At 37.0% G+C, this 17276-nt stretch overlaps 2 protein-coding genes across 2 annotated transcripts; one reads left to right on the forward strand and one right to left on the reverse strand.

The window, feature by feature from the left end:
* Positions 1 to 4492: 4492 nt before the first annotated feature.
* Positions 4493 to 11231, reverse strand: nsmce4a (NSE4 homolog A, SMC5-SMC6 complex component). The gene is made up of 11 exons (XM_056238039.1): positions 11202 to 11231; positions 10420 to 10659; positions 10241 to 10321; positions 9666 to 9796; positions 9418 to 9560; positions 8234 to 8333; positions 8051 to 8141; positions 7871 to 7965; positions 7736 to 7784; positions 6472 to 6557; positions 4493 to 4723 (listed from the first exon to the last, which is right to left on the reverse strand). The coding sequence occupies exons 2-11, from the start codon at positions 10634 to 10636 to the stop codon at positions 4652 to 4654; spliced, it is 1065 nt and encodes a 354-aa protein (XP_056094014.1). The 5' UTR covers positions 10637 to 10659; positions 11202 to 11231; the 3' UTR covers positions 4493 to 4651.
* A 1976-nt stretch (positions 11232 to 13207) lies between these two features.
* LOC130072780 (BLOC-2 complex member HPS6) lies at positions 13208 to 16937 on the forward strand. The gene has a single exon (XM_056238027.1). It carries the CDS (start codon positions 13455 to 13457, stop codon positions 15930 to 15932), a length of 2478 nt encoding a protein of 825 aa, XP_056094002.1. The 5' UTR covers positions 13208 to 13454; the 3' UTR covers positions 15933 to 16937.
* Positions 16938 to 17276: the final 339 nt, after the last annotated feature.

Genomic DNA, 17276 nt, shown 5'->3' on the forward strand with positions numbered 1-17276 from the left:
AGATGACAGAGTCAGCTGGACGGTACATGGCCCTTGGTAACACTTGTAAACAAACACAATGCCATAAACTAAGCAGAAAGGATTTTACCCTTCCCTCAACCCTCTTAGCCTGTCAACAGGGCCCCAAAGCAATTACACAGCACTTTTCTCTGAGCTGTATCCTCCATCTCTTTCTTAAAGGTGCACACAGTCGTTTCGGATAAATTAATTAAAAGACTGGAAGAGTCGTCATATCAGAAGCCTAATAAAATACATTTAATTTTACATAGAGCAGGTCACCTCAAATTGCTATCTTGCTTTCTCAGTAACCTTCATATTAACAAATATTTTGCTCACAGAAAACATTAATCATAGTTGATTGTGAATAGAGAATTTCTACAATGGCATCAACAACTGAAAACTTGTCATTGAGAAATGCTACATTCACACTAAGTGTTAACGTAATGCTGTTCACACTGAAAGTGTTTTTACTTCTGGAGGTCGACAAGTCACTGTACTGTTTTGGTCAAGGTATTCGCACTGCTGGATTCCCACATGTTTGCTGTGTAATAGCCATTTTAATTGTGTAACCAAAAGTATAGTGTCAAATTGATCCAGTGATGTTAAATAACTAATGTAATTTAATAAAGCACATTTTTGCCATGTAGCCTACAGTAAATTAGTGAAAAACGTTAACAGGGCAAAGGAATATAACTTACCAAACCAGTGTTTTCAGCTCTTTCCGCCATTCTCCAAGACCTTCCATTCAAAGACTATTTCCAGTCGTTCTTGCTTAACTCCCTAGATTGTGATCTTTCCTTCGAACTCAAACTTAAATTCAACCACACAGCTGTTTCCCATTGGAAAACCATGCAATGCATAATAATAATACATAAATGCATTATTTATGTATTCTCCATTATCTGCAACCTGTTAACCTCACCCGTTTACACTCTTAAACACAACAACACTCCATTTCACTTATTCACTAAATAATCATTCACACCTTTTGATACATACAAAATACAAAACCACCTTTTAAAAGCATAAAGAAAACATGAATTAAAGTATTTACTGGTCACTGTAATAAATCCTTTTTTAATTGCTGGCAGTCACGCAACACACCCCTTCTCCTCCCTGATATCATTGCAGTATTAAACGATTAAGATTATTATACAATTATTAAAATAAAGTGACTAAACAAACATTCCTATTCAAAATGCCTATTAAAACAAGTATAACATGACTGTAGTGCATCTCATCACTTAAGAGAGGCTGAATAACAAGTTATTAATAAATCATAAAGACAGCATTTAATGTCTATAAACAATCATTTCTTATTTACGGATCAGTTATGTATAAATTAAGCATTCACTTAACAGATACTGAATGCACAAATATGTCTTGTTGTCATGGGAATCAGTTCCTTATTTAATTCTCTCAAACTATCTCTATTTTGAGCACAAGACATCATTTACTTGTTGCAATCTTGCCTAAAATGCAAAGTGTCTAGTGCTTTCCATTTATCCATGTCTGTCATTCCTTTCCCCGCTCACACTGTACAGATATTGTCAGGGATCTCTTTGCACCTCCCCCTCTTTTTTCCCTTCCATTCCCGTCTCCTTTCACTCTCTTCATCTCCACTCCAGAGCTCCGACCACAGGCCAGTATGAGACGAAACAGCCAAAAATACACGCTTTTTCTTTCATATCCCCCTGACGTCAGCCCAGTCCGACACAAATACTCCCCCTCATCCCCTTTTCTTCCTGCATTAACAACCACCAAACAGCCGCCGATGTCTTCTCACTCATTCTCGTTTGGTTTTGCCATTCTGTCTGCAGTATCTGAGAGATGCGGTGTTACCTGGCTCCGTGCGACTCCGATGCAGCTTCCCATCCTGTATTCCATGTCCTCCTGAGGGGAGGTGACAGAAGCACTACAAGGCTTGCAAAAATAGTCTCTCCAGGATTGCATCCCCACTCCAAAGAAATGGCATCGCTGAGCAATGCAAGCAGGGTGTGAGCAAGTGAGTGCAAGTGTGCAAGGATACCCTCATGTGTATGTGTGTGTGAGGGAGTGTGTGTGAATAAGCATCATCTACTGCAATGCCCAGGGTATAAGTATGACATACATGCTCATTCTCTTATATAATAATGCAATTATATAAATAGCACAGTTGAGGATTCAAAAAAAGACTTTTTCCCCCCTTCCTTCGTCTGGGTTTGCAGTGATGCTAAGAGATGCTGCTCTGCAAGTGGCTAAAAAGCCCCTCTGTTTTCGACAGCGACCGTCACACAAGCAGAGAGAGGAGGGGAGGACAGAAAAGGGGAATGAGAACGAGAAAAATAAAAGAACAGAGCATCTGCGGGTTTATAAAAGCAACAGCAGTCGGCATGATGACACGGTGCTGAGCATCAAAGAAAATCGCCAGAGGAAATCTGATGGAGCCACTCAAGTGAAATGGGACAGTGGCAGAAAATAAAGGAATTTCAAAATATAAAAAAAAGTCAATGACACAGATAAAGCCGTACGAAGATTCACAGACTAAATTGAAAATATTTATTCTCTAACTGGCATTAACATGAAATCATAATTGTACCTTGTTTTTTTTCTTTGAAAAAAAAAAAAAAGATGAAAAAATTGGAAAAATTCCTCCAAGCATTAAAAAAATAAATAATAATAACAACATTTATTTATTTTAAAGTTTAAAAATATCATCACTGAACATTTGCAAGGGCAGGCTGCAGTTAAGTCAATCATATTCAGATTTGCCTCCAATCCAGCATTGCCGTGTGAGGCAAAATAAAACACATTAAAAATCACATCTGGACCATCATTAAAAGCACAGTTTATCAGAATCATATCTCTTATCAATATGAATGAATTTAATATAGCAATATTGGTCAAAATGTACTATTTAAGTGTTTGACGCCTAAAATAAGAATGACAACATTGACACTGACAAAAACTACTGATTTTAGTTTAGCACATTTATTTAAGACTAAATTGTTCTGAATTTTTGTATCAGTCATTACATGAAAATAATGAACAGTATTGGACAGAATTTTATTATCTGTGCATCCCTATGGAAAATGAGCTTTCAACAAAAAAGCAACCTTTACTTTGAAATGGAAGGAAAAATTCTCAAGAGTTCAAATAAACACATCATGTGTTTAGATGCATAACTTAATCTAAATTATATGAACTAAAAATGGACAGCAGGCAAACATACTGCAGTTCCCCAAAACATTTAAATTATAAAGTCTTTAATAGAAACTACACAACAGCTCATAAAAGACTAGGAAAAAGTACAATTAAATTAAAAGCTATTAAAAGCAATTAAAAGCTAAATAAATAATTTCCCATTATTTGTATATGCTGACATTTTCTTAAAAGTAAGACAGGATCTCTGCCACTTTGAATCCCCCCCCCCCCCCCCCCAAAAAAAAAAGCATATAAAGCGCCTACAACAAACAAATAATAAACTTTTAAACAAATAAAATAAAAAATCTGGGGTGAAAAATCTAAAATGTCATTGGGGGAAAAAAACACACACACAAAACCAATTACTGTAAGAAACCAACAAAAACAACAGCTGCCCGAAACTATACAAAAAAAATCACAACTTCAACCACTGGCCTGAAAACAGATTTACACCACACCGTCCAAAAAGTCCCTGCTGCCGAGAGGAGCGTCTTGAGAACATAAATGTTGCTCAGACAGCAGGCAGATCCCTCCAAAAGGTTTCAGGTGTCAGTGGGTTTAAACTACAGGGCAGTTAATCCAAGCTTGGACCAATCTGTGTGCAAATGGAGGGTCACACTAGTGCACGCATGGACAGCTCTATATCGCTGCCCTGCATAAGCATTTAATATGATATGAATCTGTAACAGACAACAAAGTGCAAGAGAACACAGATATTCCCATATGACCGTGCAAATATCCCCGGTTAGAGACATCAGTCGAGATAATGTATTCAATCATTTTTTTGTGTGGCTTAACCAGTGCATTCAGTTACTTCACCACTAGATGGTGGAGTTCAACTGTAATCTAAATGTAATTACTGACAAGGAAGTCAGGATATGGCCCATTTGAATAGGTTCATCTTAGTTTCTACACTAGTGACAAGATTAATGATTAGAGTTGGGGAATCCAAACATAAACCTGTCATCCACACTACAAGCAACTTTAGTTAATCTGCAAGGATACATTCTGTTATCTATTAAAAAAATCATAGATTTCGGGCTGTGTGAATGGAGCTGTGTGAATGGAGTTTTGACTTGCAAATAGGATTATATCTTTGCGTAATGGTTTACAAAGCAAACTTGTTTTATGAAATAATGGTCCCATGTGATGTTCACCGTCTCTGTGTGCAAAACAGATCTGCTGCTCTGAATATTTGAGATTCAGAGAAAGAGAAGAGAGGTTTAAACCTATAGACAGTGGAGAGTTATGAACCTTGTTTCCATGAAATGAAAATATTTCTACCACCTAATATAATGTTGACTGCAAGTTCACTTTACATTTATTGTATTAAACACAATTATTACACTTTGTACAAAATCCAAAGATATAACTCTTAAAATTGAGATTCCAAACATTAAAAATATAAAAAAGTGTTTGTTTTTTATTTTACAAACGTTTCGGTAGCTGTTGTTAGCCATCCTCCAACTTAGCTTTCTTGAGACAAAACCTCTGGAACTGGAATCAGAGCTTCCTTAATATCAAAGGCATCAATGATTTCCTGAAACACACGAATGAAAGATTATTTAACATAAAAAACGACCTATACCATGCTGAATAAATATCTGCTTGAATTTAGTGATGCACCAAAATTCCAGCAACTGAAAATATTCAGCCGAAGCGGTTTTAGATTTCTTGATTTTAATCAATCTTCATTTTGATGAACCGAGGTCTTTTAGTCCATGCGGTTTTTAATTTGCTTACCATCCAATAATTGCAATAAAATTTGTGCTTTGTTCATTTTGTTACAAAAAGTCTGAGCCTTTAAAATTCTTTACATTTTTTAACAAAACTCAAACAATTAGCGTTTGATGCTCTTAAATATGGTCACCGTGATTTTGCCAAGTAAGACATGTTCCTGGATTAACATATTTTGTTGATCCTGGAACAACATTCCTGTCTGAAAATGTTGTCCAAACTAGGGGTTGAACCACTTCAGATTTTTTTTTAAGTCGACATTTATGTGATTAAAGTCGAGTTGACGTCGACTAGTCGCTGATGAAGTCATTAACTAATAAATAACCCTGAACCCCGAGCTGAGACTCAAACGAGGGTTGCTTTGTGCACAGCTATGGCATATGACACAGCACTCCTACATAACAGCTTATTTTTAATCAGTTCTTTTGTCTTTGGGTCATTATATTTCTCACAGATTTCTGTTGTTCTAAATCAAATACAGATAAAGTAGCACAGTAAAGATTACATTTATATGAATGCATTATAGCAAGTGATTGTGTGTGAATTAATTCTACATGGCAGTGTCTTCCTACTAATAGTGAAGCTGTGCGTTTTAGTTACTAAGAACTAAACAGCAGAAGGTCTGGACTCTATCGCAGCCCAAGAGGACCTTTGACTGACGTGTAAAGCAACCAATCATAGTTTGTTTTGTTCCACGTCATGTTTAGGGGATTGAAAATGTAAAGTTGAAGTCAATGTCCCTACAATAATAGACCAGAATGCATCTAATAAATTATTCATTCAAGATCGTTGTGCAAGTTTACTGCAACAATGGAGCCAAGAAATTCACATACTCCAAAATCCAGTGTTTAGTTGATCCCGTTAAGCGCTTATTGTCACAGTTGTAAACACTACGGCATTCTTTTTCCACAAGGGTGTTTGGCGACATATATATATATATATATATATATATATATATATATATATATATATGATAAATATAAACATAAAATATAAATATAAAAATTGGAGTAGAAACAATAAACATTTAAAGATTGATATAAAATATATATTTTTTAAAAGTTTACATTCAACTTTATTTGACAGTTAATTAAGTAAATTTAATTAATTAACTGATTATTAAAGTCACCATGAAATCCAAATGAAGTATTTATAGAACAATGTATCGGTGTTTGTTTAATAATCATAATCTTTAATCATAACTTAATCTTGAAATAAATAAACCCTCCCTCTTGCAACTCTTCACTTCTCTGATGACGCGTTTACTGAAGCGAGGGCGGGACAACCTGTCACTCACATGAGATCAGAGCAACAGCAAATCACAACGAGTACATTTTTTCTTGTTTGAGAAGCAGTTTCATTTTGATATACATCACGATAGAGAAGAAAAGAAAAATCAAAACTTCAGTTTCATGCGATATTAAATAAACTTTCATTTCGGTTTCAGCTTGTGGCTAAATGAAAACTTTAATTTCGGGATGGGTGAAAAAATTCTAATTTTGGTGCATCACTATTGCAAATAATCACCAAACGCAGTCATAATGTGCTCACCCTCCAGGATTCCTGGTTGATGGAGATGACACACTGATGTCGGATGGAAGCTCCACCAGGCTCTACCTCACCTTCCTCTACTGGAGCTACAACACACAGATAATAATATCATCTGCGAGTACATTCAACCAAATACAAACACAATAATGACTTATGAATTTGACCTTATAGAATATCGAATAGGTTGTGCGATTATTGTCTAAAAAAAAATATGTGAGATAAGTAGGGCTGTCCACGAATTAAGTTTTTTTCTAGTCGACTAGTAGTTGTTCATTTAAGCCATTAGTCAACTTATCGCGTATTTATATTAATTTAATTACTTAAATATATACTGGAAAGAATACTAAACATAATAAGTGTTTATATAACCTATTCCGCACTCAAGCGCACGCATAAAGCTTGCCACAAAGAACCCGCAAAAGTAATGATCATGAACGTGTCAAATATAGCAAGGAGAAATTGTAATTGTTTATTAATAAACTAATGTTTTCTGTGTCAGTGTCGGCTGCAAAGATGAAGTTGACAATGCTGACTCTTCATCTTCGCAGAAGTGAACGCGCCTAGAGAGAAATGCACATTTCATACGGATTACATAAGCAGAGAGTTGTCTGTTTCTTTTTGTTTTAAATTGTTTTGTTTAAAAGTAGATATTTCAAGCTTTCTATAGATATATTTCATGTCTGTAAGGCCTATACGCTGAGTTTCTGGTCATTTATGAGACGCACTTCAGTTCACGTGCAATGCAATGAGCACGCCGGCGCCTCCATGTCCTTATTATATTGTCTGATTTGCTTCTTAGTTATTAAATCCAGGCAATTGGTTGACGAAACATTGATTAAAATTAAGATACAATTTAAACAAAACAAAATTCACTTTAAAGAAAGGCTTTCTACAAAACAAAACTTAATGAAGTGGTCAAAATCATGTCTGAGTCTGACCCACTCCATATGTCTTCCGATATAATGCGCATCTTGTGATCCTATCTTCCTCATGCTGTTCACTTTTCATATAAATCAATATAGATGAAATTAAAAAATAACATTATATTATTTAAACATAAATATGAAACTAAATACATTTTCTTTAAAGGCTACAACACATACAGTACTAGTACTACAGAGAAATTTAATCAGGAGCAGGATTTGAGTGAATTCTGTTTAACCAATGAGCATGTGGGGGAGGGGTACGATTTTCGAATAATAATCGAATAATTCCCAGCGATCATCGAATATTATTTTTGCATGAAATGCCCATCCCTACTTACCAATACAAGGAAGCTCATCATTATCCAAGAACATCCTCACCAGACCATCCTGAGGGTATAAAAAATAATTGATTACATTTTTTTATTGAGGGACCTATGTTGAATTTCCACAGCTATTGTAGAGTCTTGACTCACCCTTATGAGAAATGATGTGTGGAAGATATTCTCCACAGTCCGGGAGAAGGAGTTGGGGTCGATGACGAACTCGTAGTATGAAATGGGTTCCCCAGCTGTTCCGAAAAAAGCCATTTATTATAGGTTTTGAAATAGTCAGTGTCGCTAAGCTCTGACACTAACTTATTCTAGTATGCTTACAATCATCAGCAAAGTAACGTTGCAGACATCCAAGAATCCTTTCAACCTCTTTCTCTGTTGCCTCCTGGTGTGATTCTTCCATTTTTTTCAGCTGTGACGAGAAGATATTTTTTAAAGTCAGACAGATTCTGAAGGATATTTGAAAGACAGTGAGGGTTTGCATTATTAAAATGATGAGCACACCTGGGTGGGCATAATTCGTTTAGCCTCTTTGCTGGGGGCTTTTTTTTGTCTTTCCACCCTCTGCCGTGGTGGAGGAGGCTCTGCCAAAAATGAGCCCAATCTTGAATTGAAAAGAAAAAATAAATAAAGGTTAGTGCACATTGTGTTTGTAAACTTAAACGAAGAGGTGTCAGCAGAGGTTTTGTTTTTGTAAACTGTATAGCCATTGTAATAAAAAATAATCCAATGTTTAGTGTGAAGTCAAAAAAAAAAAAAAAATGTATACACTACTTATGGAAAATGTTTAATAATTGTATTTATTTGCACCAATATAACAATACTTTGTGTATGTTGTTAAATATGACTTTATTACTACCACGCAAGAAGTCTCTCTTATGCTCACCAAGGCTGTACTTATTATATATTATTACAATTTAAAACACCTTTTTGTATTTAGATATAATTTAAAATATACAATTCATTCCTATAATGGAATTAATGAATTTTCAGCATCATTACTCCAGTCTTCGGTGTCACATGATCCTTCAGAAATCACTCTAATATGCTGATTTGGTGCTCAATAATAATTTCTTATTTGTATCAATGTTGAAAACAGTAGTGCTGTTTAATATTTTTGTGGAAATCAGAATACTTTTTTTCAGGATTCCTTGATGAATATGAAGTTCAAAAGTACAGCATTTATTTGAAATAGAAATCTTTTGCATACAGTAATTTTAAATGTCTCCACTGTTACTGTTGATTAATTTAATGCATCCTTACTGATTTTCAAGGTAACTAATTTACTAACCCCAAATTTTTTAAATAGTAGTGTATGCTTACTTACTAAACCATTTTAATATATAAAATACCACATGGGGACATTCATGAACATTTCTGAGGGATTGATGCAAAAAAAGTAACTTAACAATTACAACACCATCTACTGTAGTTTGCCTACAGAGACACTATAACATTTTTATCTTGACACGCTCATACTCACAAGTCATGGGACAAGATGGGAATCGGGAAATAGGTCAACTTAAGAGCTAAAAAAAAAATGCTCTAAAAATGTTGAGCTATTTTTTTTTTTTATAATTTCAAATTTAATGTGAATTTTCAATATATACCCTAGCCTTACATACTTAGATACAGTTACCTGATCACCATCAATCACATTTTACTTCCCTTACTACAGCTATACTTACATGTAGTGGAATGAAGGGGCTGTTTTGAAGCAGGACTCAGATCTATTTGCAAGCTTATGCCAGGCTCCTTGAGGTAAATATCCCTCCAAGTGTCCATCCTGACCACTTTCATCCTCCAAACGATTCAGACCCATGAAGGACAACTAGAGAGATCAATATGAAAAATCAACCAAGGAGAAAAAATCCTTTTAGAGTGAATTTGCCCATTGCAAAATATAACATCTGGCTTTCCTCTCACAGTAACTTACCAAATGTTCTGCAAATGCAGACGGGTCAAATGCAGAGCCTTCAGCATGTAGCTGGCTGGCCTTCTCCTTCCCTAGATCAGTGGCTAGTACCAGGAGCTGAGCATCCAGCGCTGCTTCACGAGCCTGTCTCACTGAAAACAGACACACACGATTAACAAACAAGCAGGAGAACATCATGAAGACAAGTTGTGCATGCATCCAACTATATGGAGTGATATACCAGGATATGGAGTGTATAGAAACAGAGCTATTATATGGTTAACTTAAACTTAATTTAGAATTATGGGGGGGTTGTTATGGGGGGTTGTTAATTAAAAAAAACATTAACTGAAATGAACGTCTAATTTTAGCTATTGCCAAGGCAAAATTTCTCATTTTTATTTAGTTTACCTTGATGTACTAAAATAACTCAAACTGAAATAAAAAACTATATAGACATAAAAAATAACTAATACAATGACTAATAATAACTAATACAAAAACTTAAATTGAAAATACAATAATAAAATATATATATTTTTAAAACATAATAGTATCTCAATTATACAAAAAATAACACTGTATAGAAATAATACCATTGACAAAAAGTTTGTTGGCTTCTTCTAAAACATCAGTGAGTTTATTGTTAGCCGGGTTCAACATGTCCTCACGATTTTCTGTGAACAAAAAAAAAAAAAAATCTCAACAAATGCACTTCATAAATGAAACATCAAACTGTATCATTGAAACAAATTTTAACAGTATTAATACTCACGCTGGACTTGATTGATCAGATCCCTGTACTTGCTCCTAATCTCTCTCCTGCGTGTTGGATCATCATCTTCCTCACTAATACCTGATGGTCCACCAACAATATCATCTTCATCACCCATATCAACCGCTCTCTCTGACCTGTTCCGCCCTCCCACTCCATTGGACGGTCCTGCTGGCTCCTCTTGACCGCCTCTAGACCTTCTCCTCGAATCAGACATCTTCAATGTTTCTGCTTGATTTTCTGTGCAGAGAGACACATATGTCAGAATACTAATAAAACAGAAACTTAAAATTCCTACAGCTATAAAGTTGATAAAAGATAATATTACAATAAATATGAAAGACTTAAAATTACAGTTTTGCACATCCAAAATGACAGTTGTACGCTGGCATGTTTTAGAAAATGAAGTAGGTTTCACTCAAGTATAAAAGGATAACATAATATATGATATGATATGATATAAATGCATAATATGCAGCATAATTTAGTAAGGTATAGGTTTTTATGCTAATCACATGGCGAGTAAACAGTATTTTACTGATACACCAACAGATGTTAGTGAGACTTTTAAAAAGTTTTTTATAAAACAATTAGAGCATGTGTGCGTGCAATCCGTGAAAATATATACATTATATTTTACATAAATATTTCTTGACACTCAGTGATCATTTTTACGATTCACTGCAGTTGGCCTAAAAATGCAACTAGACATCGGAAAATTAAGCCAGAGAAGAAACGATAAACACTGATTTACACAAATTAGCAAATATTTATAAACTTACAAACTTTAAAACCTGCTGGATTCATGTCTGTCATTAGCATCAACGATGAAAACTTCGCGCGAAGGAAAGGAAGTGGGTTTTCTGCCACACGTCATTTCCGACTTATTGTGACCAGAGCCGATGCATAGATTACAAACAAGATTCCGCATTGGTGGCTGTGTCCATAGACATAATGGCTGTGTCTATGGGCCGCCACATTGGAACGGTCAAAACACGGGGCCGTAAACACCAGAGCAAGGTGAGTTTACTGCAATATACTTCATCAGATAATTCTGCTGAAATAAACTCAATACAACAAAACGAAGGTGTCAGCTAACATGACATTAAAAAGTTACCCGCAGTATAAAAACCTGTCATATTGAGTTAATACCCATATACATACATACACAAACCAACACATTCTCACCTGTAAGAAGTTATCCCATTTCTTCGGGAATTGAAATCTCGTCAGTTTCACAATCACAAGCTCCGCAATGTTGTGGCATTTGTTCTTACTGTGAGTGACGACACACTGACCGTTCCAAGATGGCGTGCGCGCCAACGTATCTGGAGCGGTCAAATGTGGTTTCTACATATACATATCTTGACTTTGGCCAATGGCTCTTAAAGTCTTCAAGTAAATTAACCACAAACATTAATTTACTCGTATCGAAAACCAAAGAAAACCAAAAATTAGTTGATTTTCAGGATACACATTTTTACAGAATGAAAGACACCCAGTTGCGAGTTTGTATTTTTTAGCTAATTTGATATTGCTGAATAAAAATGTGATTGTGCAGACGTGAACTGAGATTATGATTTTACACACACACACACACACACACACACACACATATAGGGTAGAGTGGGGGAAAATCCCCCTGGGGTAAAACGCCCCCCACCCGTTTTTTTCCAAAACCACTAGATTGAATCAAGATACATTTTTACTATTGCTATGCACTACGTTGACAACGGGGATATACAAATCTCCACGGAGAAGCAGACACCAGCGACGTATTTGAAGAGAAGAGGATTACATGGAAAGTGCTATAATTTTCAGATATAAGTAAACAAGTGTTTAATAGAATATTGTTCACAGTGATATCACAGTGATGTATGATAGATGAATAGTGAAGTCTGTAGTTTGAGAGCATATGTTATTTATAAGGAATATACTTATATTTTTTAAAATATATATTTTTTTAAAAGACATAGCTTGTGGGGTAAAACGTTACGCCCCCTATGCTGAGGGGTAAAACGCCCCCCAAGGGGAATAGTTTCTCTTTATCATAATTACTATAGTAACATATTTCTGTTTATCAAAGTCTTTATTTTACACTTTAATGCAGTATAACTAGGTGTTAAAATCAAAATATTTGAACAAAACATGAAACAATTACCTCAAGTGAGCATTACTAGCCAGCTTGGTGGATGCAATGATGGAAGGTGGTTAGGTGACCATTACTTGCCTTTTACTTTTAGAGATTAAAAACTATGTTAATTTTGCTGTTGATCTATTATCAAACTGGTTGGTAAGAAAGGGGGCATTTTACCCCACCGCTGGGGGGCGTTTTACCCCACCGCTGGGGCAAAACGCCCCCTTTGTACAAAACTATTTTCAGTCAAAAAAAAAAAATTATGAAGGTTGAGCAATTTAATATTTGGTAAATAACTCTTGCCATAGTCACTCAAAACTGGGATGGCAATTCTAGTCACATTTATGTTTTCTTTCACAGTAATGTCACATTTTCCTTAAGGGGGGCGTTTTCCCCCACTCTACCCCTACGCAGTATGTACACAAATAAAATAAAACCTATAACGTTTTATATGTAAAATTAGATGCAGAGTGATGAATGAAACTCCTCCCTTCAACGGAGCAAAATTAAAAAATAAAAACAACGCATATAGGACGTGTTTAAAAATGTAGTAAGCCCGCTATGACATGATTTCTGGCTATCAGTCGCGATCGTTGTTGCTCAGTAATGTTCCCTGGATAGTGGGCTCACTAGGTTTTGAAACACAGCCATTATATTCCGGAAATTAACAAACTCGTGATGTCAGGAGGAGTGGGAGAGAAACAGACAGCACAAGAGAAATATACGTGTATTTCCCAGGATTTATGGACTGTATAGATATTACATCGTCATATGATGGAGTTAACGCGTGAAATAAGCGCTGGACATGTTTCTAGGAGATTGTGGATGATCGCTGGTCCAAACTGAAAGTGTTTTCACCCGCGTGTGCTTCCTATTACAGATCGACATTTCAGCAAACATGACGCTGCTCGCATTGGAACAAGTGACTGATTTCGGAGATTTCACGAAAGGAAAGGATCTAAAAGAGTTTTTTAAACGAGAATACTCCAACATCTCTACTCAAAACTGTCTGTCCGAAGTGCGTCTGAGTCCAGATGGACGTCACATTCATGTCATTGTGCGTCAGCCCAAGAGTGGTCTTATGACATATGACAAATATCAGCGAGCCCATCTAATGCAGTGCCAAAAGCACGTTGATTTAGTACTAACTCGAAATGTTCCTATTGTGGATGTTATTTATATCCCTCAAAGCAAACCAGATGATGCAGCCCCTGTGTTGGGAGTGATTTTTGAGAATGGAAAAGTGGAATTCTGGAAATTCCTTGAGACCAGATCAGGCTGGCATCTACTCCAGTCTGTGGATCTGTGTAACAGCCCTCGTGCTAAAGTAGTTTCTGTGTCTATGTGTCAGAATTTCATCATATGGTGTGAGGAGCGACCACCATCTGAGAACTCCAGTAGTGTGTGCAGCAACTTCAGGTTCTGTATCTGCAAAAAGACTGTAGAAGTTAATGAGGGAGGTGTCAGTTTGGGAAATGTGAAAATTGCATTGCATAATAATCCTCGATATACGACCATCAGTTCTGGGGATTTGGTCTATCTGCTCCCAGACATGCGGGAAAACTCTTCAGTGGGTGTTTCAAAAGTGTTTCTTGTATGGTCACCTGAACATGACACCTTTAAAGTGCATAGTGCCTGTAGTTGCACACTTATGAAAAGCTCAAGCAAAGAATCAGACTTCAAAAGGCTTGTTACAGACTTCATTGGCCTTCTATCCACACTAAATCCTCCTGATATCTGTGGATTCTCTCCCACTGGATGTGGAGACCTCCTCCTCCTCCTCAGCACTGGTTGGGTATGCATTATGAAGAGGGATGGCTGTCTTCGCAACATATACAAACTTCCTGATAATTGCCTAAGTGCTAGTGGGACCCAAAACAGCCTGAATATGTATAGTGAAGTCCTGGCACTAACAATAGGCAGGACCCTCTTCTTAATTGACACCAAATGTGGCCTGGAATTAGAAAGAATAAGTCTGAAAACCGAAGGTCTTCTCTTCGTAAACTCTTTGGACAGTCACTCTCCGCAAATGCTGTCAGAGACCGGGTTGTTTGTGGTCACGCAAACACAGAAGCCTTCTTCGATACATTCAGAAGACTCAAGTGCACTCTTGGTTGAGGCTGTTTTCGAGGAGGCGTGTAAATACTATCAGCAAAGAAGTCTAAGTAGCACACAGCTCACGGTGGAGAAGCTCAAAAAAGGTGGGATGTTTCAAGCTCCCATATCGCTGGCTGCCATCCTCAGGGATTACCTCAGCAACCAGAAGACCAAAACTGGTGAGAAACATTCCTCGGGTCAAGAAAGGCTCATGAGCTCGCTCGAATCAGAACTTAGGAGTCTCGTTTTGCTAGAGGACATCAAAACGTCAATGGTGAAGGCTTCTGAGAAAGATCTAGCGAGCTATTGTGAAACCTTGGTGCAGCAGGAGATCTGCCGGCTGCTTGGCAGTGAGCTAGAGAGGGAGAATCTTCAATACCTGAACAGCATCTTCCAACTCTTTCCCACTTATTCCTGGCACGCCGTGCAAGCGGTTCTGCATCTGAGGTGCAACGGTGAGGGATCATTGTCTTCTAAAGCTCCTGCTGAATTGTGGAAAATCATCCTCAGCTCTGTGCAACCCACAGCGAACTTTGCTCAATGCAACGGTCAGCAGAAACACACTACAGTGAACTTGCCTGTTTTTGAGCTCTTGTGCCACTCCATCTTCAAATTCCAGCCCAGCTGGCTCCCCAGGTTTCTGGAATTGGCACAACAGCAGATGGGCACAACCTCCACATCTTCGTGGAGTTATGGTGTGAAGGAGAGCTCTGAGAGTTTGCCGCTCTATAAACGGGCCCTGACTGTGCTCCCTTGCAAAGGGTCCAACCAACACCTGGAAGTGGAGCTGCTTTTGTGCAGTGAGAGGCCTAAAGCGATAATGCAAGCATTGCGGATTCTCATCGAACAAAGCCAGTGGGAACGGGTGACACAAGTAGCTGAGAGGTTCTGCCAGAAGAGCCCGCTTCTGAACAAAGAGATTTTCAGCGCTCTGCTGTGTGAAGTGTCGCAGCATAGAGACCTGGACCCTTATTTGGACATGCTGTGGACTCTTTGTCCAGAGGACATGACTGTGACGAGCATACTTAATATTGTACTGAAAAACCTGCCGGATTCGACGCAGAACTCAGGACCGTTCGAAGCTCACGGCAGCCAGGTCACCATTGGGATTTTGAAACCGCTTCTCAGAAAAGTTCTCCAAAGGGAGACCAAACCTAGCCACAGGTATGCAGATATTCTTCAGTCACCTACAGTTCCTCCTCTCACGCCTCCACGCCAGCCAAAGGGACTCTCCAGAGATGCTGAACACAAGGAAACCAAGCAGAGGACTTCCTCTTGATCTCAAGTGACGTCTAGAGCAAGCCTGGTCTGACAAATCATGTCTAAAACCTTTCCATAGACTGTTATTAAATATCACCCAAAAATGAACTCGCCCTCATGTTGTTTCTAAACATGTATGACTTTCTTTCTTCTGTAGATAACAAAAGAAGATATTTTGAAGAACTTTTTGTCCATACAATGAAAGTCAATGGGGTCCAAAACAAACTTTGGACCATATTCACTTTCTCTGTATTGACAAAAAAAAAAAAAAAAATTATCTTCTTTTGTATTTTACAGAAGATATAAAGTTCAACAGGTTTGGATAGACACGAGAGTGAGTAAATGATGACAAAATGATCATATTTGGGTGAACTGTACCTTTAAGAATTATGTACCTTGCATGGTCTAAACAGAATTATGGGCTTCTCCAGATCAGATCATATTTCATTAATCATTACAATTGTACAGTATTTACTGCAATTCACAGATGTTTAACTACTGCTTTAATTATTCCTGATATTGAATGTAATATATGTTGTTTTTATGTATGCTGCATTTCATCTTACATGTCTTTGGTGTTTTTTAAACAGTATTTTTCTTTTTCATAACCTTCAGATGTGTCGTTTTTATGAGTCATCACATGAAGGCATGCTGTTACCCTGATCCTTTTGGAGATGACTAAGCATTATTCACATTTCATGCTCCAGATAATTTATTTTATAAACCTATAGCATAATAATATCTTTTTTTTTCTATTGACACTACAGTTTGTCATCATATGCTAGTGTAATTATTATTTTATGAAAATCGCATGTGGAAGACCTAAGCTAAGAATTGTTATTAATAAAAGTGTACAGTAATATAAAATGTAATGTGCATGCTGATGCATCTGACTATTTAGATTTGGAAATCTCATGTTAAATGCCTTGCGTGTTTTCAGGATTGCTCTTGTATTTATTGCTACCACAGGGATTTTATCATTGTAGGAAGCAATTAAATATGACTCATGTATTGCTGCCACTCATTTTCAGGTCTCTTTCTTAACTAAAGTGTCACAGACTTCTGCTGCCCTTAGTAAGTTATGGTTGTGTTGTCGGAGAGGGGAATTCTGATGTGTTTCCATTCCAATGAAAAGCTTTATGTATGTAGACATACTTACTATGTCTGTACAGCCCCACCCTCTGCATTCCTTCTGGGCTCAGCAGCAGCATTCACAGCACTGCTTTAAATTCAATTGAACTAAATTGTATTATACAGTGACCAGCTTCAAACTCGGTCACATTGGACAGGCTTGTGCTGCCCTGAATTGATGCGGCATAGCTGTATTTGGAGAGCTGAAACACTTCTATTTCTCTTTGTGATC

Source organism: Rhinichthys klamathensis, unplaced genomic scaffold (genome assembly GCF_029890125.1).
Source record: "Rhinichthys klamathensis goyatoka isolate OS25496 unplaced genomic scaffold, OSU_Roscu_1.1 h1tg000505l_1, whole genome shotgun sequence".
In the NCBI taxonomy this organism is placed as follows: Eukaryota; Metazoa; Chordata; class Actinopteri; order Cypriniformes; family Leuciscidae; genus Rhinichthys; species Rhinichthys klamathensis.

Coding starts and splice junctions, on each gene's coding strand:
- LOC130072780 (XM_056238027.1), top strand. CDS start 13,455: ATGACGCTGCTCGCATTGGAACAAGTGACTGATTTCGGAGATTTCACG.
- nsmce4a (XM_056238039.1), bottom strand. CDS start 10,636: ATGTCTGATTCGAGGAGAAGGTCTAGAGGCGGTCAAGAGGAGCCAGCA. Junction 9,561..9,665: donor CTGCATTTGCAGAACATTTG/GTAAGTTACTGT, acceptor TGATCTCTCTAG/TTGTCCTTCATGGGTCTGAA. Junction 8,334..9,417: donor GCCCCTTCATTCCACTACAT/GTAAGTATAGCT, acceptor TTTCAATTCAAG/ATTGGGCTCATTTTTGGCAG.